The sequence below is a fragment of the Eleutherodactylus coqui genome, chromosome 1, assembly GCF_035609145.1.
Source record: "Eleutherodactylus coqui strain aEleCoq1 chromosome 1, aEleCoq1.hap1, whole genome shotgun sequence".
NCBI classification, from domain to species: Eukaryota; Metazoa; Chordata; class Amphibia; order Anura; family Eleutherodactylidae; genus Eleutherodactylus; species Eleutherodactylus coqui.
Genome location: NC_089837.1, coordinates 112,197,747 through 112,221,295, shown reverse-complemented (window position 1 = coordinate 112,221,295; position 23,549 = coordinate 112,197,747). Strand labels below are relative to the sequence as shown.

The window sequence follows — 23,549 nt, the reverse complement described above, 5'->3', positions numbered from 1 at the left end:
TATATAACATAAACAAAAAACTGCAGTATATATATGTATTAGCACTGTAATCATATTGACCCAGAGAATACGTTTATCATGCTATTTTATACCACACAGTGAGGGCTTATTTAGACGACCGTATATCGTCTCAGTTTTCACGCTGACCCGATATACGCTGTCCTTGTCTGCAGGGGGGGAGGATTGAAGAGCCAGGAGCAGAAACTGAGCTCCTGCCCCTTCCCCGCCCCTCGCCACTAATTGCAATGGGAGGGGTGGGATGGGGCGGAGCTAAGTGGGGGGAGGGGACTTAGCTCCGCCCTGTCCCACCCCCTCCTATTGCAAATAAGGGCAAGGGGCGGAGAGGGGGCGGGAACTCAGTTCCTGCTCCTGGCTCTTCCATCCTCCCCCCCCCCCTGCAGACAAGGACACCGTATATCGGCTCGGCCTGAAAACCAAGCCAATATACAGTTGTCTAAATAAGCCCTGAAAGCCATTAAAAAAATGATAGAATTGCTTTTTCCACCTTAAAAAATAAATAAAAGTTATACAATACAGTTTATTAATGGTGCCATTAAAAATAAAACAGGTCTTGTAAAAAGTAAGCTCTTACATAGCCATATCAATAAAAATATTAAAATCTCTTGAAATGCAACAATGAAAAATATGAAAAAAAATGCTTGATATTAAGGGGCTAAAGAGGTTACTAAGTATGCAAAAGGCTCATGTAAACACAAACATGCAATGATATCAGCCCAGTTAGTTTATATCACAGTGGGATGCGGACCCATGCCTTTGCATAGCTCTGTGGCTCACCCGCTCCCGGCATCTCCTCTGCTCGGTGCGTGCGCAGCACGGAGCCGGCGTGTCACCAGTGACATTTTTTTGCGGGCCTCTGCGAGACCCGCACAAAAATAGAACATGCTGCGATTTGTTTTCCGTGCATGTTTTCTCGCAACCGGCACATAGTGCAGAGAGAAGATACCGGGAGCGGGTGAGCCGCAGGGCTGTGCAGGGGCATGGGTCCACATCATTCTGTGAGAATTCTCGCAGCGGAATCTAACCCGGCCGTCTGCTGGCGGCCTTACTGATGCTTTTCAATGTTAATAAACAATGTAAGTACTCATATTGCGCCGCACTACATGGAGGCCAGTTGTTGGAATGTAGAGCTAATTTGAGAAGCATAAAAATATATTTGCAGGGAGGTTGTATTTTTTATTGTTCATAAATAGTGATGCTTATCTTGATCGACCAGGCAAAAAAAATCATCCCGGTTTTTGGAAAATCGAATTGGGTAAGTCTGAACCTATGTTTTGTGAAAATGACAAGAAATCAAACTTTCCATAAAGCCTGCTTCAGAGGTCAGTGTGCAGCCAATCAGCAGCCAGGGCACCTTGCTGCTGTTACCAAATGTGCCCTCCGTTTTGCATATGGGCAGCTGTTTCCTTTGGACGCCTGCATCACATGACCTAGCCAAATATAACATAGGCACAGTGCAGCCGGGGGCAACTCTACAGGTGAGCAGAGGATAGTGAGGCTGCATCACCTATGGCCTAGCGCGTCATATGACACGGCCGGCCGCGTCATGTGATGCGGTGGGCGTGTCATGTGATGTGGCCGGCGTGTCATGCGGGAGCGAAGACGCCGGATCCACAGGTAAGTTTGGGGGTCTCTGGGGGGCGCCGTGACGGGCTCCGACGCGGAATTCCGCGGCGAAGCCCGTCACGGCCGTGTGCTGCCGGCCTTAGACAGCTAGCATTGGTTTTCTGCAAACTACAAAGTTATCTGATGTTACATAAAACTACACTAAAATGTAAAGCAAAATACAAACCTAAATACAAATAAATAAAGTAGGGAAGAGGAAGTAGTGTAGGTGGTAGAGTAACACTTCTATGTACTACCGGCTGGTAAGTCTCACTTCAATAGTTGGAAAAACATTCTAGGGGATTTTGAGAGACACCATCCTAGAATATCTCAAGGAAAACAACAGCATAACCCCTCATCAGCACGGGTTCATGAGGGGTCGATCATGTCAAACCAATTTGATCAGCTTCTCTAATGAAGTAAGTTCTAAGCTGGACCTGGGACAGTCTATTGATCTCGTATATCTGTTTTTTTCTAAAGCATTTGACACCGTGCCGCATAATAGGTTGATATATAAAATGAGACAGCTCGATCTAGCTGAAAACAGGTGTATCTGGGTAAAGAACTGGCTCGGAGGTAGAAAGCAGAGGTAATTAACGGTTCGTACTTCAATTGGGTCACCGATACTAGTGGGGTGCCACAGGGTTCAGCATTAGGCCCCAATCTGTTCAATATATTTATTAATGACCCGATAGAGGGGCTGCACAGTAAAATATCAATATTTGCTGATGACACAAAATTATACAAGATAATCAATACAACGAAAGACAGTGCTTGAGGGGATTCAAAGAAGGGCAAATAAATTAATAAATGGAATGAGGGGACTGGAATAGCCAGAGAGGCTATCCAAATTGGCATTATTCACCCTGGAAAAAAGACGATTAAGGGGCAACCAAATAACCATGTATAAATACATTAGTGGACAATTCAAGGATCTCTCCCATGATCTGTTTGATGGTAACAAGAGAGCATCTTCTACGTTTAGAGGAAAGCAGGTTTCATCAGCAATATAAAAGGAGGTTCTTTACTGTAAGAGCAGTGAGACTGTGGAACTCTCTGCCTGAGGACGTAGTGATAGCAAAATCCATAGAGGAGTTTAAGAGGGGACTAGATGTCTTTTTAGAGCGCTATGATATTACAGGATATAGACAATAAATAACCAGTGAGGTTGTTGATCCGGGTCTTGGAGTCAGGTAAGAACTTTTCAATGTTGATCCAGGGATTATTCTGACTGCCATTATGGAGTCGGAAGAAAATTTTTCCCCCCAATTGGGCTAAAGTGGCTTCTGCCGCATTGAGGGTTTTTTTTGTTTTCCTCTGGATCAACAAGGAGAGGTGGAAATATGCTGAACTGGATGGACATTGGCTTCTTTTAGCCTAACATACTATGTTACTATGATGAACAATCACATAAACTACCATCACCACTGCTTTGGAGAGCCCATCTGGGCCAGAGGGCGAAGAGTCAGTCTCATCATGCTCTCTATTGTACTGCTGTAGCTGTCTCTTCCTCCATCTTCCTCAGTAGCCTCTGACCATAGAGAGGCAGTCTAGTGTAGGGGGGAGTAGCACACCTACTTCAGGCCTCTCCTCCACAATTGGCGTTCAGAGTGTAGGCTTCAGAGCCAGAAGTGGGAAACAGAGAGTAGAAGTTGAGCCACCAATGTCACCACTACCTTCACCGATATTGACATTTAACCCATATTTCAGCATGTTCCTGGTCAGCAGCCAGCCCTCCATCCCCCAGCTATGGGAACGTAAAAAATACCACCCCAACCATCCACAAGCACAGAGCCTGAAGGCAAGCATTGCATGGCTGTTTGCAATGGAGATGCTGATTTTAAGGCTAGTGGACACCAAAGCATTCAGCAGCATGCTGCTCCATGCTAACCCATAGTACCAGATGCCCAGCCAATATTTATTTGCCCAAAATGCCGTCCCTGCCCTGCATAGCCATGTGAGTGGTAACATCTTCCTGGCGTTGAAGATTACTGTCAGTGGCAGGGTGCACCTGACCATGGGTATGTGGTCCAGCAAGCATGGCCAATGTCCTTCAGGTGGCGCATGACGTTGAAAGTGGTGGTCCATGTTTCATGCTACCCTCAAGATTTGTGGGACATTCACACTTGTCTGTCCCGTTCTTATCCCCCTCCTCCTTCTTTTCCTCAATCTCTTCATACCAACGCTCAACACCCTCCATATTGGCAAAGACATCAGTATGTGACAAAATCCGACCACCATACAGCGGTTATATACATGTGGTAAACGCCAAAATACTATCCTAAAATTTACATGCCTAGGAGAAAGCAGGCACATGGCCAAAGGGCATTCTCAGGCTGACATGTGGCTGACCCCGTAAAATTCGAAGCCAGGCAAGATTTTGTGTGACAGTGGGACCAACCTAATCCAAGGCCTACACCTTAGCTATCTCACACATGCACCTTGCCTGGCCCATGTGATGAAACTGGTAGTACATCGCTTCCTAAACAATTACCCAGGTTTACATCCAGTTCTGGTAAAGGCCAGAAAACTGTGCTCACACTTTCGGCATTCATACCTGGCAAAAATGAAGCAACAGTTCGAAGTACTACCCAACCATCTCATCTGTGACTTGCTTCCCTGTTGCACATCTTGCGGAGGCTAAGCCAGCAGCAGAAAGCGATTACGGAGTCACTTGATGCCTGTGGAGTGGCAACAGATCAAAGACGTTTGCCCCGTTTTAGCCTGCTTGGAGAAAGTGATCAGTATGACCATCCCTGTTATCTGTCTGCAGGTAGAGATGCTGCAGGGCCTCAGTGACAATGACATGTTGTTACAGGAATGCACAATTAGTCAAGGGACAGCGCCACAAAATGGATTGTAGAAGATGTGTGAAATAAATTGGACTCACCCAGTGCGAGCAGCCTGTTGCTGACGGGCTGCCACACCACTAGTCTTTGCTTGTCTATAAATACGCTTATGGTCATCCACTCCATCAATAAGTGCCTGTTCCATTCCAGTTGTTTTTAGGGGAGTGGTTTCTCTTCCCTTTTGTTAATTGTCCAATACAACAGGACAGTAGAATACAGTATATACAGTGCCACACATTTTGGAAGTCTTTACAGCATATCTGCATGTTTTAGCAAGCAGAAACATGCATTTATTGAGAAAGCTGACCTGGATTATGGAGGTGGTTCGGGGAAGTTCATGAACCCCTTAAGTAAGTTTAAGCTTATATTATTTCAACCTTGCTTAAACCACACACTTTGAAGCGTGGGATTTTCCAACCTATCATTTTCCTGATGTTGTCACAGGGGGAGGAGGTAGGCATACCAGTCTGTCACAGGGGGAGGAGGTAGGCATACCAGTCTCCCAACTATCTGGCCAGTCTGTCAGCACTCAGCACCGCAGGAAAAGTGGCTTTGGGCAAGAAAAGGGTGTGTCTTCTATAACACATTTCTCTACCCATGGGAGAAGTATAGAGGAAAGGGATAATTTAGAACCAGAGGCAGGGAAAGGGGCTACACAACGTTGTTTCCATCCATCACTAACCCTAGCTATTCTATGATGATGGTGGGAATAGTCAGAGGACATTCTTAGGCCTGACCACGAGGAATGTGGGCTATCACCTTTTGGCACTTTGAGGAATATGAGTGCCTTTATGCTGCAGTGCTTGCAGAGAGATCATTGCATATCCAACATCAAAACATCAGATCATTATTGGATAGCCACCCTTCTTGATCCCTGTACAAGGCCAAAATGACAAATCTAATTCTGGCAGTGGAGAAGGACTTCAAAATGCAACACTATCAGGACAGACTGTTAAGCAGCTTGAGCACGGCATTTCCCCATGGCTACAGAGATGAATTCGCATTGGATCACAGCTCTGTTGCTCGAGCAGGAAGCCACCGAAGCAGCACCACCTCCAGTGGCAAGGAAAGTCCAACAGACGTGTGTCATAGTTTTTGGTGGTGGAATTGCTGCTGCTCTCCTTCTCCTGCTTATGCCATGTTTCCCCCTCCTCCTCCTTTTCCTAAAATAAAAATTTTCTAAAGCGCAAGAAACTGCTGTAGCTCTATAGCTTATCCTTGGGGAAGGTCCGTGCTTAAGTGTTGTCTTCACCTGGAAGAATTTCTCCTTGTAAAATTTATGGTATTGCTCTTAAAAGAAGCAGCACACCTGCTATCTTCCCTGGCACAATTTTTTATCTAGAAGACACTATGTAGGCCTCCTTTTTTTTCATTGACACCTCTGTGCTATGATTGACCACTCCACCACACCACTGCACACTATTTTGACCGATGTCTGGAAAGAGCACAGTGTTCCCCAGGTATATGGCTGTATTCACTTGCAAATTAAGAGGAAGGGGGGTCTGCATTAGGAACCTTCTGGAGGGCAAATTAAGGAAATCGATTTTTACTCCCATTGCCTTTTTCGTGAAATCAACCCTATACCAACACAGACCGGTATTCCACTAGTCGCTCATCAATATTCATAAACACTGCATTCATACATGGATGCTGACTGTACTGATATCCAATTATGTATTGAATAGAAATATTCTCTAATTCTTCCAGCTCAAGCTCTTTTCAAAAAAAGTATAACTTTTTAGCTACATGAGGGCTTGTTTTTTTGCACTACAAGTTATAATGTATAAGAAAACTTAAGTGGCATTAGAGAAGTAGCAAGTAATTACGGGCACCATAGCAAAATGTGTAATGGGACCCCTTCCAGCCTCCAAGAGCAAGTTCAGACCATGAAATGCTAATATTTAAGTGTATATTAATATTTATAATAGTTCTTCCTAATCAACAGGTATAATCTATTTAGTAATATCACAGTACAGGAATATCACAGTGATGTCAAAGAGCAAGGATATTGTGCACAATGATGTCATTGTGAAGGGAGAATAGTTATAGTGATCTTATAGTAATGGAATAATGCATATGGCAATGTCACAATAATGCAATAACAGCACATTGATGCCACCGTACAGGAATGGTGGTGTACATCACAGTATGGTAAAAGTACACGATGTCACAGCACAGGAATAAAGCAAAAAGTAATCTAATGTCCCAGAAAAGGGATAATGTAGACAGCAGGGGTACCCATGTGGCTTTATTCCAAAACTAGAATGGAACAACATTCCAACACCCATAGGCATCACTAACTACAGTAGAAATGGGTCCCTTTAATTGTTAGGCCCAATAGCAGCTGATATGTCGGCTACCCTGGTAGTTACACCTGTGCGTGGAAGGTGCTGAAGCATCATTTTTGGGGTGCCATTTCCTTCCTTTATAATTTTCGGCAAATATAAAGAAATGATATGAATGGTGGATATTCTCTAATATGGTTCATTGAGCCATCGGTTTTGTGACATCTGGACCTAAAACCAACCACAAATCAACATCAACTTTATATAAATTGTAACTATCTGACTTTGTAACATTAGCCTGTTAAATCCATGTTGGGTAAAGTTTATCAAAAAATACCAGTATCTGACAATCCAATAACTAAAACAACCAGGGAGATGACTTCACCCTCATTGCAGAGTGAGCGGATGATCTCTCACAATTTCCAACCAATAGTTAATCATTTCTAAGAAAAAAGTTACAAGTAAGAAAAGGTTATGTATGTTGAAATTTCGGGCTGTGACCTGGGAGTTATTTTAACATCTCTATCAGGATGGGGAAGGCAGATCAATGAAAGTATCTGTAGTTTCAAGTAGAATTTTAACAGAGACTATCAGTTGTCATGGCAGAATGTTAGCTTGTCACATGTGCCATTTCATTTACGGGATTCCATTAACTGGAGTCATATAACTGACTGTGATCGCAGGGGGGGAGCATCAGGCCAACGGTGTGGACACCCTGCCCCTTACTGGGGATTATTCTATATTGGATTCTATCACCAAGAGCACTCCAGTAAGGGAAAGAACATTTACACATCGCCAATATGTGTTCTCGAGACTGTGCAAAGTGCCTGGGCATTGCCTTGATTCCCTTAACTATTCTCTGTATTCTTGCCAACATCCTACTGTTTTTTCCTGGAGGGAAAGTTGCTGAGAACAATGGGCACATCTCAGATGAAGTCTGGTGTTTTGGTGGAATATTAGGATCTGGGGTTCTGGTGAGTAACACCTCTCATCATACTTAAATCTGTGTTTAGCTATATTACCTTGATAGTAGAAATTATAGCATAAAACATTGCAAAACTATGAATTTTATTTCTTAATTATTTTCTATGTAAAGAAATATGTAAAAATACATAATTATATTCCCCTTTAGCTTATAATAGACTGGCGATTATATTTTATTATAGCCATTGTGGTATTGTACAATATTTATGGTATTCTCTGATTAGGTAAGGATACCCTGTCCATACTATCCCAATGGACAGTAGGGGTCTCTAAAACATTGTAGGCTACAAACAGATTATCCTAAATCAGGCCATTATTCATTTCTATCTTTCTAGATTAGGTCAACGTTTAGGACTAATTTCAAGAGCTGAGTTTGGTATAAATGATACTAAATCTGTATGTAAATACGGAGAACGATTATTGGCATATGTTATGTAACATTATGATGACCAAACAGTAGTTATAGGCCAAATGAACCTTCATTTTATCATCAGAGTTTATGACAAAAACTGCCATAGCTTGCTTTATAAATGTAGTCCAGTTTCTCAGACCTTCAGTCCACTCGCTCCATAGAGCTTTGTTAAATGGTCATGGAGATAAAAGTGGATCAAACCAACCCCTAACATCAAATACTGCTGTGAGTTGGTACATCTGCTTACACAATAAAAGCAAATATTTGTCTGGCATCTAGAGAAAAGGTTACAACTCATTTAGGAATAGACCATGGAGGAGTAATGTCCTTGTCTCAGCCTGAGAACCCTTTGAACACTGAATAGCTACTTTATCAGACACGTCCATCTAATAGCACGTTGAACCTCCTTTGGCCTTCGGAACACCAGCAATTAGTCATAGCATAAATTCCAGTTGGTGTTCTTGAAGCTGTTCTGCAGGAATATTGACCCATATGGACAGGAAAGCTTCCTGCAGTTGCCACACATTAGATGGAGGTCCTGACATGCCCTGAACACTTGCCAGGAAGAGTGCATTGATTCATGCCACTTGCACCAAATTCTGACCCTCTAATCGGTGTAGTGCAACAGAAATCTCTTTTAATATGACCAGGAGATATTTTTTGAATGCTCTGGAGTTGTGCCTTTCTATTTTTCTTAGACAGCAATGGCATGACAAATACCTGCCTGCTGTTATACCTATTTGTACATGGCTCGAGCATCAGCGTTGTATTTGACTGCAAATTGTTTGACTGTACACCACCTGGTTGTCTGAAAACTTCTTGACATCCTCCTCTGACCCCTTTTGTTAATGAGTTATTTATGTCCACAGGATCCAATTTTGTTGGATGTTATACTGGTCACAGGTGTCTCTAATAAAGTGATCTTTCAGTATATATTCCCTATTAGGCCAAAGGGATGTCATACAATGAGATCCCACTTTGGGATTCTCATATGAGCAAAGAGCAGAGAGCCCCTGCAAAGAGGAATCTCCCATCTGTGTTGTCTAGATGAGACCTCTTATTCAACAAATTTACCAAATTCACTGGTGTTAATTAGATTTTCAGGTTCACAATTACTAGGTCGCAGGTCATTGACTTGCGCATATTCCAAATTATAAGTTTACACTTCATGCTTACAATAGACAGCAAACTTTCAATTGACACTTAAAGGGGTTGTCAAGTGGATTTATTTTTAAATGCTTGTATAGCTATACAATAATGAACAAGCCTATACTCACCTTTATAAGGTCCCCTGCCATGGTCCCTTCTGGCCTCCACTTATGTCTGGGCATCTGGTCATGTGCCATTTACGCTTGTAACTGCTATGGTCAACCAGTAGCCTTTGCAGTACTGATGCTGAGGCCAGTGAATGGCTGCAGTGGTAACATGCTAAGCAGAAAGTGGTCAGCTGCCCAGGTTAAGTGAAAGCCGGCAAGGACAAGAGTGGCAATGGGAGACTAAATGGGTGAGTATGAACTTGTTTGTTATTTTGCAAGTCTTTTAACACAACAAAATACACTGAAATAGTCACATTATAGTTTGTTGCATCTGTGTATCGAACACGTTCACAATAAACTTAAAATTTGCATAGCATACTCCTGATGAACACTATGATGGTAGTGTGTAAATAGGAATCAGAAAGGAAACGGTCTCACAGGGGAACAAAGGATAGGGCTTGTTAAAATGCCACAAATTCAGCATACATTATGTGTAGGACCAGCTTTAGATTAAATTAAACACATACAGAATGTGAGTAAACCCACATTATATCACAAAGACCATCTGAGATCCAAGTTCTGAACTCTCAGCAAAAATATTCAGGTCATTGCACTCAGTAGTAATGACCTCTTCTTCTGCACATATACCTGAGGGTATTGGCCTTGCCTAATATGTGCAGAAGACTTATCTACAGTAAATAAGCTTGAGTAGAAGAGAGCTATTAATGCTCTTCATGGCACAATACTTAACAAGAGATATATGATTGGTAATGAGAAATGTTTGCTTCTCTTATACTTCTATCTACATTGCTACTACAACTGGCTGAATAATGTTTTATATTCCACAAGTGGGAGCCATAGTTACCGTACAGGGACCATATCCCGGAATACATTTTGTAAGATATAATAATCTTTACTTGTATAACACCAACTTATTCCACAGCGCTTTCAAAAAACAGGGGAACACAAACAATACAACAGTTACATGTAGTATTCAATTATTAGGAACACAAGGGGCGGGGGGCCTGCACCAACTAGATTACACACAACAAAGAGAAGGTGATGCAGGTGGTACAGGGGTAGGAGATATACATGGTAGCCAAAGTGGAGAAATATGGGGTGCCATAGATAGGCATGAAGGCGGGAAGTGGGAGGGGCAGGAGCATGTTGTGGGGGGGTATTAGTTCAGGTGATTTGACATGCTTCTTGGAAGAGGTGCATTTTTAAGGCGTGTTTGAGGTTCCGTGCGTTAGGGATTGTTTGGATATTTTGGATTAGTGTGTTCCAGAGGACTAGTGCTGCTCTGGGGAGGTCCTGGAAGCAAGAATGTGAGGTTCAGATTAGGGGGGCGTTTAGTCTGAATGTGTTAGTGGAAAAGGTGATGTATGGACAGAAGGGAAGCGATGTATGGAGAGCCATGGAGAGCTTTGTGGGTGAGAGTCATGAGTTTGAACTGAGTTCTGTAGTGTATGGGCAGCCAGTGCAGTGACAGACATAGTGCAGAGGCATCCGAGAAGTGGCTGGAAAGTAAGATGGCCTTGCTGCCGCATTTAGTATGGATTTGAGAGGGGAGAGTCTGGTGTGGGGAAGGCTGATTAGTAGCAAGTTGCAGTAGTTGAGCCGAGAGTGGATGAGGGTGACGAGTGTCTTTAGCATGTCTGTGGTGAGAAACAGATGGATTTTTGCAATGTTCCTGAGGTGCAGGTGGCATGTTCGGGTCAGAGATTGAATGTGGGGGATAAATGAGAGGTCAGAATCCAGTGTGACCTCAAGACAGCGGACGTGCTGCCTGGGGGTTATGATGGTGCCAGATACTGAGATGGAGATTTTGGGGGAAGGTCGACCTTGCAGAGGGCAGAAAGACAAAAAGATTAGTTTTTGAGAGGTTAAGTCTGAGAAAAAGGAAGGATATGGTATTTGAGACAGCGGACAGACAGTTGGTGACGTTTTGGAGGAACGGTGCTAAGATGTCACGGGAAGAGGTGTATAGCTGGGTGTCGCAGTGTAGAGGTGGTATTGGATACCAAATCTGCAGATGATTTGTTCGATTTGGGCTGTGTAAATAGAGAAGAGCATGGGGCTGAAGATCGAGTCCCGAGGGACCCCGATAGCGAGGGGAAGTGGAAAGGAGTTAGAGGCAGAGAAGGAAACTCTGAATGAAAGGTTAGAGAGGTAAGAGGAGAATGAGGAAAGAGCCGATGGATTGAAGCAAGGAGGTCATGGTCAACAGTGTGAAATGCTTAGGAGAGGTCAAGCAGTATTTATAGGGAGTAGTCACCCCTCAACTTGGCTGTAATGAGGTCATTTGATACTTTTGTGTGGGCAGTTTTGGTCAAGTGTAGGGGACGGAAGCCAGACTGTAGGGAGTCGAGGATTTTCAGAGAGAAAGTGTGTGAGGTGGGAATAGACTAGACATTCTAAAAGTTTGGAGATGAAGGAGAGATTTGAGATTGGTCAGTAGTTGTCGGAGTTAGTTGGGTCAAGGGTCGGTTTCTTTAGCAGAGGGGATATGATTGAATGTTTAAGTGAGGAGAGGGAAATGACAGAGGTTAGGGAGAGGTTGAAGATGGTGGAGAGGTTGGTAATGACAACCGGGGAGAGAAACCGGAGTAAGTGAGAGGGGAGAGGGTCGCTGGCGCAGGTAGTGGGGCAAGCAGAGAAAAGCAGTCTGGAGACTTCTTTCTCAGTCTTTTGTTTGAGTACAGATAGTTAATGAGTTATGGATGCGGTGCTGAAGAGACCGGGATTGGGGCTAGCCGTGTAGTGTGTGGTGATTACTTTTAGAATATTTTCGATTTTTTTCTTTGAAGTGGGCGGCTAACTCTCCAGCACTGAGATCCATCATGGGGGCCTGTTCTTTGGAGTTAAGGAGGGAGTGGAAGGTGTTGAAAAGTCGTTTGGGATTGTGGGATAGCGAGGAGATGAGGGAGGTGAGCTAAACTTGTTTGGCATGGTGGAGGACGAGGTTGTAAGTTTTGAGCATAAATTTGAAGTGGAGGAAGTCTGTGGGCTGTTTTGACTTTCTCCACAGCTGTTCAGCACACCTAGAGCACTGCCGGATGAAGCACGTTTTGGACATGAGCGAGGGTTGCCGCGGTCTTCAGCAGAAGGCCCAGATCAGGGGGTGCAACTTCATCCAGGTTGTGTTTGAGGATAGTGTAGTAGTGTGCGGCAGCTAGATTGGGGCATGCGAGGAGAGAAATGGGGGACAGGGAAGACTGCAAGGTGTCTGCGAACTGTTGGGTATGGACAGTCTGGAGGTTTCTGTAGGTGCGATAAGTGGGAGCGTCTGGTGAGATGTTAGGATGCCTGATGGAGAAGGAGAGGAGGTTGTAATCTGAGAGTAGGAGGGGGGAGTTGGTGAAGTGGGAAGCAGAGCAGAATTAGATCGGGGGCATTACTATCTCTGTGAGTGGGGAGTCTGATAGTTATGATAGGCCGAGGAAGGAGGTGAGCCTTAAAAGCTGGAAGGCAGATGGGGAGGTGGGGTCATTAGTGGGGATGTTGAAGTGCCCAGGATGAGGGTAGGGATTTCACAAGATAGGAAGTGAGGGAGCCAGGTGGCAAATTAGTCCAGGAATAGCCAGGTGGGACTCGGAGGCTGGTGTCCCTTCCAACTCTACCATTCTAGGATTCTAGACATCACTTTGGGTAAAACTAATGCACTTTGCTATGTGCTAGGACTTGAGCACAACAAAGAGGAAATCTGGTTAATAATGGTAGTCCATTTGCTGCATTAGTAGGATATAGGTGATTTGTTTATGCCCTCATGGTTATTGGCTGCACAGAAAGGCATTGTGGAGCACATGTGGCCCCTAGACTGCAAGTTCTGCACCCCTGAGTCACTGCCTCCTAAACGTAGTGATTTTTGCAGCAATTGCCAGTAAGTACTTCCTGTATTTACAAAATTTCCTGATATTGTAGATATTCTTGCAGAGCATACATATCTCCTAAAACACAAAAAAACCTGAAACTCTTTCTAGCAGGGACTGGTCTGCCAATATTACTTCAATGGTACAATAACAACTCATCCAGGAGCTGCAAAACATCTCAGAAGAAAATCCAAATTGTAGGCTTCTCTAGCCTTGGCTGAGGACATTTTCTCCACAGCATGAAAGTGTGCAAAAATCTGAATAAAGCTTGTCTTGCAACTAGGCAAATTGGTAAATTAATTTATCCCTCCATATTAGTTGTAAGAATGTAATTGAAAAGAGTAAAATATACGGTATGTATTATTAAATGGGGTTGTACACTTTCAGTGTTAAACGTGTCTTGTGTTGACAAGTTGATCATAAGGTGTCCCACTGCTAGGACCCCAGCGATCAATTGTAATCTGTAGGAGTCGCCATTAGAAAGTGTTCAGTGCCACTGCAGGGAAAATAAAGTATTACACTATTCATATTGTGCAGGGTACTACAGAGTGAGAGATGCTCTTCAGGCCCCCCCTGTAAATACTCATCATTCTGCGATAAAGTATTGGACTTAGTTTTCAAAAATGAACATCCCATTAAAGCTGATGGAGGAAAAGTGCACATGAGACTAAGTACATTGTTGGACCTTTATCAGAAAACTTTTTAAACCAGGGGTGCACAACATGCGGCCCCAATTATGTTTAAACTGTTTTATTGGTATGAGGTAACATAGTCATACAACGTATGGTGCAAACATTTATCTTGCTACATACAAATACAACGCCCTTATATATTGAACACAACACATCTGGTATCCGTATGTAATGAGATATCAGTCAAGTAATTGTGAGCTGTCTAGAACTGAAAACGTAGGAGGAAGCCCTTAAGGTTTCCGCGGTTGCTCATATAATAGATAATGCAGCCCCAATTAAATAACCAGAAGGGTTGTTGATCCGGGTCTTGGAGTCAGTGAGGAACATTCAAACGTTGATCCTGGGATTATTCAGACTGCCATTATGGAGTCGGAGAGGAATTTTTTCCCCCAAATGGGCTAAATTAGCTTTTGCCTCATTAGTGTTTTTTTTTCCTTACTCTCGATCAACAAGGGGGGTGGAAACAGGCTAAACTAGATGGACATTGTCTCCCTTCAGCCTAACATATTATGTTACTGTGTTAATGATCTGGACACAGAAATGTCTATGCATGGCTGCTCACATTGTAGTTTCCAGGGTGGAGAGGAGTGGCACATAGCAGGGCTACAGGAACAGACAAGTACTAAGGGTGCACTATGTAGTCATGTCTGGGTCCCCTATATATTAGAAAAATAGAGTATTTTAAACCCTTTGGCACTCCAGAGATGATTCTATAAGTTAGAGACATTGTATATGCGTGCAGCTCCCTCCACTGCTGCTTATAGGACTTATGAAATGCCAGGCAATTCCCTCGACATCCATCATCTATAAGGGAGAGAGCCCCATGCATTGCCTGACAATTTGTCTTGAAGAACCATATGAAAAACGTAACACTTAGGCTGCCTGTCCACGGCCACGAGCCGCTGCCCGGGAGCAGGAGTCGGCAGACAGATTCTTCGCCGTGAGCCTATCTGACAGATCGCTATTATCTCCGCTCGTGGACAGGGGGCTGCGCTTTCCATAGCAACGCTATGGAAAGCGTTCACTGCGTTCCCCGCAGGGAACGCAATGCAAAAATGCCTGTGGACAGGCAGCATCAGCAAGGCTACTTTTTGTACAATTTTCATTCCTTCCTTCTGTTATATTATCTATCATGTATAATAAATATTACATTATCTCTTTTTAGATGGTGTTCCCTGCTCTTGTATTTCTCGGGTTGAAGAACAATGATTGCTGTGGGTGTTGTGGAAATGAGAAATGTGGAAGGAGATTTGCTGTAAGAAAAACAAATGTTGCTTCGTGTATTGTAAAAAAATAAATGAAAATCTAACAATCTAAGGCTGTATTTACATGAACGAGGCGCACAAAACTCACGCAAATAAGAACTCCATTCTTTTGAATAGAGTAAAACAAAAAAAAAGGTTTTGGTACTGTGTTAGCTAGAGATGAGCGAGCATACTCGATAAGGCAAACTACTCTAGTGAGTAGTGCCTTATTCGAGTATCTGCCCGCTCGTCTCTAAAGATTCGTCTGCCGGTACGGGTGAGAGGTGAGTTGTGGCGGTGAGCAGAGGGGAGCGGGGGGAGAGAGAGATCTCTCCGTTTCTCCCCGCTCTCCCCCACCGCTCCCCGCCCCCTGCTGGAACCCGAATCATTAGAGACGAGCGGGCAGGTACTCGAATAAGGCACTACTCGCTCGAGTAGTTTGCCTTATCGAGTATGCTCGCTCATCTCTAGTGTTAGCCAGTAGAGCATAGTGTGATTACTTGGCTTATCTTAAAGCCCATTTACACCAGCCGATGATCGCTAAAAAAATCGCTAATCGGCGATTGTTTTAGCGATAATCGATGCGCGTAAATGTGCGCCCATCATCCGCTTTTCGGGCACTTTTAGCTGATCGTTAAATTCTAGCTAACCTAAAAATCGTCTTTCAGTTTTATCAGTAGTTCTCCACGGGGAGTGCTGATAGCATTGTTTTTCCGTGGAGAACAAAGGATCTGAGTGCAGATAAGAGCCTCCAGCTATTAACTGTGTTCAGGGAAGGCTTCATTTGCACACCTAATGGGTATTTAAGTAGTTACTTAATGCTTTATGCAAAATGATCGCTCAAAGCTGTCACTCAAACTGTCGTTTGAGCGATCTTTGAGGGATCATCGACCCATGTAAACCAGCCTTTACTGAGAACAATCACACTTTGAATGGAGTCATACATATGAGTGATATTCTTCCCTTACTGATAAAAATCCCTTTTCCCTTTGAGATAAAATTCATTGCACGTCCTATTTTTTCGCATCCCTCGGAATGCATTGCCCTTTGTTTTCAATGTGACAGTCAAACACATTGTATGCCATGTGATGTGCATGCAAGTGTGATGTGATGTTTCCCTTTGAAATCAATGGGAAACATTTGCGTTCCTTTAGTTCGCATGAAACAAGTGCTGGTGGATCACAATTTCACTGAAGTGATGTGAGGCGTTTTTGCATGAAAAATGCTGAACGTACCCCTGGATCATTTTCCCAATAAAAACTTACAGCTGCGAAAGTTGGACACTGTAAAAAAAAGGAACTGGAGGAAGATTGATGCCTTCGAACTTTGGACTGCCAAGATCATGAACAAAACAGTCCTAGACTGCATCAAACCAAAGTTCTCATTGGAGGGCAAAATTATGAAACAGAGACTCTCATACTTCGGCTAATTCATTAGAAACATTGATAATGCTTGGAGTGGTCAGCGGCAAAAGAAGACCTGGCCGCCAAAGAACGCGCTGGCTTGATACTAGCAAAGCCAACATGCAAATGATCAAACTGAATGCAGCCGTACAAAACAGAACCTCGTGGAGAGAACTGATCCATAAGGTGTCCAAGAGTCGGCCCTGACAGATAAAGATTAGAGATGAGCGAGTATACTCGCTAAGGCACATTACTCGAGCGAGTAGTGCCTTAGCCGAGCATCTCCCCTCTCGTCTCTAAAGATTCAGGGGCCGGCGCGGGTGACAGGTGAGTTGCGGTGGGGAGCGGGGGGAGAGAGGGAGAGAGAGATCTCCCCTCCGTTCCTCCCCGCTCTCCTCCACCGCTCCCCACCCCCTGCTGGAACCCGAATCATTAGAGACAAGCGGGCAGGTACTCGAATAAGGCACTACTCGCTCGAGTAGTTTGCCTTATCGAGTATGCTCGCTCATCTCTAGTGTTAGCCAGTAGAGCATAGTGTGATTACTTGGCTTATCTTAAAGCCCATTTACACCAGCCGATGATCGCTAAAAAAATTGCTAATCGGCGATCGTTTTAGCGATAATCGATGCGTGTAAATGTGCGCACATCATCCGCTTTTCGGGGACTTTTAGCTGATCGTTAAATTCTAGCTAACCTAAAAATCGTCTTTCAGTTTTATCAGTAGTTCTCCACGGGGAGTGCTGATAGCATTGTTTTTCCGTGGAGAACAAAGGATCTGAGTGCAGATAAGAGTCTCCAGCTATTAACTGTGTTCAGGGAAGGCTTCATTTGCACACCTAATGGGTATTTAAGTAGCTGAGTAGTTACTTAATGCTTTATGCAAAATGATCGCTCAAAGCTGTCACTCAAACTGTCGTTTGAGCAATCTTTGAGGGATCATCGACCCATGTAAACCAGACTTTACTGAGAACAATCACACTTTGAATGGAGTCATACATATGAGTGATATTCTTCCCTTACTGATAAAAATCCCTTTTCCCTTTGAGATAAAATTCATTGCACGTCCTATTTTTTCGCATCCCTCGGAATGCATCGCCCATTGTTTTCAATGTGACAGTCAAACACATTGTATGCCATGTGATGTGCATGCAAGTGTGATGTGATCTTCCCATTGAAATCAATGGGAAACATTTGCGTTCCTTTAGTTCGCATGAAACAAGTGCTGGTGGATCACAATTTCACTGAAGTGATGTGAGGCGTTTTTGCATGAAAAATGCTGAACGTACCCCTGGATCATTTTCCCAATAAAAACTTACAGCTGCGAAAGTTGGACACTGAAAAAAAAAGGAACTGGAGGAAGATTGATGCCTTCGAACTTTGGGCTGCCAAGATCATGAACAAAACAGTCCTAGACTGCATCAAACCAAAGTTCTCATTGGAGGGCAAAATTATGAAACAGAGACTCTCATACTTCGGCTAATTCATTAGAAACATTGATAATGCTTGGAGGGGTCAGCGGCAAAAGAAGACCTGGCCGCCAAAGAATGCGCTGGCTTGATACTAGCAAAGTCGAGATGCAAATGATCAAACTGAATAAGGCCGTACAAAACAGAACCTCGTGGAGAGAACTGATCCATAATGTGTCCGAGAGTTGGCCCTGACAGATAAAGATTAGAGATAAGCAAGTATACTCGCTAAGGCACATTACTCGAGCGAGTAGTGCCTTAGCCGAGCATCTCCCCTCTCGTCTCTAAAGATTCAGGGGCTGGCGCGGGTGACAGGTGAGTTGCGGCGGGGAGCGGGGGGAGAGAGGGAGAGAGAGATCTCTCCTCCGTTCCTCCCCGCTCCCCGCCCCCCGCCCCCCGCCGGCCCCCGAATCTTTAGAGACGAGCGGGTAGATACTCGGCTAAGGCACTACTCGCTCGAGTAATGTGCCTTAGCGGGTATACTCGCTCATCTATAATAAAGATAGATAAGAGAATTGAAAATCACAGATAAATATGAACTAGATTATGGAAGTAGTTCTCAAACAAGTTTCACATGTACAATTCTTAATGTGATAAGCATATGATACTCCGCATGTTGTTTCTTACAATTTCTGTCTTTTGCTTTTGAAGATGTTTTCTTCTATACTGTTTGCCGCCATTGGATTTGTTGGAGCTGGCTACAGCTTTATCATCTCTATAGTGGGAATACACAATGGTCCAAAGTGTGATGTAGGCTCTGGAAACTGGACGTATGCTTTTCATGGAGGGTAAGTACATAGGTTTAGGTAGTAAATCCTAAATAAATTCATCTTTTGAGCAGTTCATTCAAATTTCTTCGCCTCATCCTGAATATCACCACTGACATGTCAAAAAACGCACAAACAGGACGTGCAGTTGTAGTCTTAAAAATATTTCTCCTGCTTTAGGGTGATTTTACTGCTGTTATTTTATTTAATCTTGTGACTCCCGCGCAGTAACAATGCTCAGTGTATTGTATGGGAGTCAAACATTGAACACCTGTCTCACTTCTTATAATGTCAAAGCCTTAGGCCCTTTTACACTGGAAGACCTGCCAGGTGCAGATGCCTGACAGGTTGCCCCAACAATAATCATCCCTACGCTTTTACAGAGGAATGAGCATCGCTAGTGAATGGAGGCAGAGTGGGCTGGAGATCATAACGGCCTATCCGCCTCCATTCACAATAAACAGGCAGTCATTCATAAGTGAACGACTGCCTGTTTACCCAGAGCGATACGTCGTTCAGTTTTCTGAAGACAGAAACTGAGTGATGAACGAAAAGCAAACAAATTCTTATTCGTGGTTCAGTCAGTGCATGCATTTAATCGTTCAGATTCCCACTGGATGTGGAAATCTGAAGGATTCATCGGCCTGTGTAATAGGCCTCTTAGACTGTTCTTCCTCTCAGGTTAGGTGCACACTAGCCATAATGACAGCTGCACTTGAGAAATAGTTTCTGTTCCATTCCAGCATTTTCGGCCAGACAGAATAGTGTAGTCGACTATGCTTATCTGGACAAAATGCCAGAACCGAATAGAGACCTGCTAAAATTGAGACTGAAGTTTGTAGGTTCGGTCTCTATTTTACTAATAAAAGTCTATGAAGTTACCCTAAATTCTGCTTAGATGCTATTCTTGGCCATCCAGGCAAAGCCCTGGGATGGAACCCCCAAACAGGGTTCCGAATGCAACATGAATGATGCCTAATACATGGCCAGCTAGGCTTGCCAAAGTGAGAGTTGCTCATTGTTAGTGGCTTTACCCTCTGGATCATAGAGTGGGATCCTGGGCCCGCTTTGATATCCTTGTGTCCAAATAGAGACAACTCTTTTAAGCCTACCTATTTTCCAAAAGTAACAACTACTAATGTGGAGAGTATCAGAATGTTACCTCCTTTGTCCAAAATCTCTTTATTTCATTCTGTAAATGCACTGCATTTTAACCCTTTCCAAATCCACTGTATGACGTCTAAAGACATTAGAATTTAAGGCTGTACAGCTCCGATGTTGGAAGATGTCAGTTGGGGTTCTCTTACTGTATATTGCCAGCCTCTCTGCTGTCGAAGCCTATCTAACGTTTCACCTCATGCAGTACTGTCTTTAGCCAGCAGATAGCGCCATTGTAGAACGGCAGAAAAAGAGCCCCCTAGGAAAACCAGGATACAAATTGGATTGGAAAGGGTTAAAATACTTACAGTAAAAATTCAATTTACTCTTCTAAAGATTTAGAAAGTTCTATCACAGTTACAGCTGATGTTTAGTGGCTGCTGTCACGCACTTATAATGACGGATACAGCAGCTCATCCTCCTGACTGTGTAATTATGGTTTGTAGTTTATTTAGGTAAATACAGATGGTAATGACAGGGTCCTCCTAGTGGGCAGAGATGGTACCGGCTCTAGCTGTTGCATCATGGCAGTGTTAGCAAAGCATAGATAAAGTGAACATGGAGAAATCTCAGCATCAAGATGTGTCTAATATGTATCAAACAGGAGGCTGCACTGTATGGAAGCGACTACAATATGCATAAGAGACCCCCAGAGTGTAACAGCCAATCAGATGAGGAGGAGGCAGGAATAGAAAAATTTGTTTTTGCCAGAGTGGACCTTTAAACTAAGTGAACAATGCATGATTACGTATAAATGAAATATTTTCATGTTTAATTGTATATGTTTACAGTTTCAATGTTGTTTTTAGAAATTACCTAGGTCACCCAAGTATGTGGAGTACATGCCAAGCACCCAAGGACATAGTCCCATGGAACTTGACACTCTTCAGCTTGCTTCTGATCATGAGTGCCATACAGGCCATTCTCTGTGCCATTCAAGCCATCAATGGTCTTATTGGGACATTCTTTGGAGACTGCAAGTGTTGTTCATGTTGTGGGGTAAGTTGGAGTTACGCTGTCATCTCTAGATAATTCAGACCGCTGTACTGGATTTTATATGCAAGAAAGATTAATGTGTAACCAGAAGGAGGTAAAGGTTCACTGGGACTTAAAAAAAGTTAAAAGGGCTAAAAGTCAATAAAAATTGAATACTCAACTATCCTGCCCGCTGCCCATCCAGCGCTGCCGCCCAGTGCCCAACAAACAGAACCCGGGAGAAGCAGAGGGTGGTAAGGTGCCCTTTTTTGTGCACGTGACTGCTCAGCCACTCACAGACTTCAGCAGTGATTCTTCCGTGATCACTGAAGCCTGTGATTGGCTGAGCGATCACATGCACAATAAACGGCACGAGAGACTTGGGTACAACTCACATCAGACAGCACACAGACACCTGTCCATGTGCTGTTTGGTTTTTGGACAGGCAGCAGATTGACATCCTATTTCTCGTTCATGATATGGACAAACATAGGACATGCAATAAGTTTTTTCCCAAGGACCATCGGTCCGCATGAAGAAACGTCAGTGTGCATGTTCTCATAGCCCTATAATGGAGCTGTTCGCTGTTCGTGGATTTAACATGGAAAGCACACCGCCCCTAATACGCTAGTGTCTCAGGGGCCTAAATCACATTTACAACTCAAATACTGTACCATAAACGCTTGTGATTAAGTGAATGGGACTGAGCTCCAGTAGCAGGCACAGCTACAGTGAAATGTAGCTCTTACTGGAGCACTGCAGCCCTTTCGTTCGCCTGATTGCTGGACCCCACCAATTAGATGGATAATCCCTTAGTATTACAGTCCCAGAAAACTCCTTTATTAAAATTCTATTTGCCAAAAGCCCCTTACGTGTGAAGCATCACAATTATTCCTTCTTCCATATACTTGCTTTGCATTTTATCATAAAAAGGAGAGCAATTTACAAAACATCTCCACCCATTTGTTTGTTTTTGAATAACACCAGTTGAGATTTGCCATTGTTCGGAAGGGTTTACTACACATGACCTAGAAGACGTTCAGGTCTCGTCGTCATTTTATTCTGCTGATGTCGGATATTAGAAGTAATGGTGGTTTCACATCTGTGCTGGGATTCTGCTTTTCTGCTCTGTTCGGGGAGCAGGAAAGAGTAATCCCCGTGGCTGAACAGGTTCGTCTCTTGACTGAACCGAACAGCGCCGGATGGACCCCATTGACTATGATGGGATCCGTCTACTTTCCGCCCAGCTTCCAGGCTTTTGGACAGAAGAGAAAGAGTTGCATTAGAGATGAGCGAGCATACTCGCTAAGGGCAATTGCTCGATCGATCATTGCCCTTAGCGAGTACCTGCCCACTCTGGAGCAAAGATTCGGCTGCCGGCAGCGGGCGGGGAGAGCGGGGAGGAACGGAGGGGAGATCTCTCTCTCCCTCTCTCCCCCCTGCTCATGGCCGCAACTCACCTGTCACCCACGCCGGTAGCTGAACCTTTTCTTCTGAGTGGGGAGATACTCGCTAAGGACAATACTCAATTGAGTAATTGTCCTTAGCGAGTATGCTTTCTCACCTCTAAGTTGCACGCAGTGCTTTTTCTACCAGTATTTTCAGGTGCATCTGTGATGGAGCCTCCAGCCGGACGTTCCAACGCAGATGGGAAACCACCCTAAATCCAAGTTACATACCACCAAATTGTTACACTGGGCAGTTGCTGTAACCTCGGTACTTCATGGTATTAGCGGTACGATTACATGTTCCTGGTGTGCTTAGCAGACATTACTATATGAAAGGTTTGTCAAAATGCAGGTATCCTATTAATATACTATAATATGTTACTAATGTACTTTATTATTTTTTTCAATATGCAGGGTGAAGGTGCGGTCTAAATCTTCCTGAACATGTACCTCATGTACCTCTAACACAAGCATATCAAAGGATGAAGAGCATGGCGACTGCTCTGACTGAATGTCTAATTTTGTGTCCTTAAGCATAAGGATGTAGAATATCTCCACCTTAAGGCTAGGGCTACATGACGACTTTGGCTATGTAACCAAAGATTGCTGCATAGTACTGTGACCTCACACTACCACTGAATGCAGTGGAGTTGCAGTGTGCCACGACTGTCACATCATGATCACAGAGAATGCAACCTGAACGGGTTCTTTGTGTGGTTGTAGCAAGTTGCAACTCATTCTGTGACTCTATTGGGCTCAATGGCAGTGTGAGGTCACAGTGCTACACAGCAATCTTTGGTCACATGACTCCAGTCTTGGCCAAAGTTGCCGCGTAGCCCGGGTCTTACTCTGCCGGTGAAAGTATAAATTGATTCTATTCACTAAGCAGGAGGTAACTGCACTGTGCTGAACGGGCAGTTTACCATCTTCTGTTGTATTTATTTGCATCACTAATAAAAGTCTTTTTGCACAGATTATTGCCTGCAACAAGCGCCAGCGCTTCTTGGTTTTACATTTACACGCTGCAATTATTACAGTTCATATGAACAATTGTTCGAGCAATCATCTGTATGGGCCAGATGACATTATTGCCAGCAGCATATTCCTCATTTATA

At 43.7% G+C, this 23,549-nt stretch overlaps 1 protein-coding gene across 1 annotated transcript; it reads left to right on the top strand.

Moving 5' to 3' along the window:
- Positions 1-7,467: 7,467 nt before the first annotated feature.
- On the top strand, positions 7,468-23,017 carry LOC136610320 (transmembrane 4 L6 family member 4-like). Its single transcript, XM_066589554.1, has 5 exons — positions 7,468-7,731; positions 15,139-15,228; positions 18,738-18,874; positions 20,821-21,010; positions 22,849-23,017. The coding sequence occupies exons 1-5, from the start codon at positions 7,558-7,560 to the stop codon at positions 22,864-22,866; spliced, it is 609 nt and encodes a 202-aa protein (XP_066445651.1). The 5' UTR covers positions 7,468-7,557; the 3' UTR covers positions 22,867-23,017.
- The last annotated feature ends 532 nt before the right edge of the window (positions 23,018-23,549 follow it).

Bases quoted from the DNA above. Each gene is read 5' to 3' on its own strand.
- LOC136610320 (XM_066589554.1), top strand. From the start codon at position 7,558: ATGTGTTCTCGAGACTGTGCAAAGTGCCTGGGCATTGCCTTGATTCCC. The intron at 7,732-15,138 runs GTGAGTAACACC...ATCTCTTTTTAG, and splicing joins TATTAGGATCTGGGGTTCTG to ATGGTGTTCCCTGCTCTTGT. The intron at 18,875-20,820 runs GTAAGTACATAG...TGTTGTTTTTAG, and splicing joins ACGTATGCTTTTCATGGAGG to AAATTACCTAGGTCACCCAA.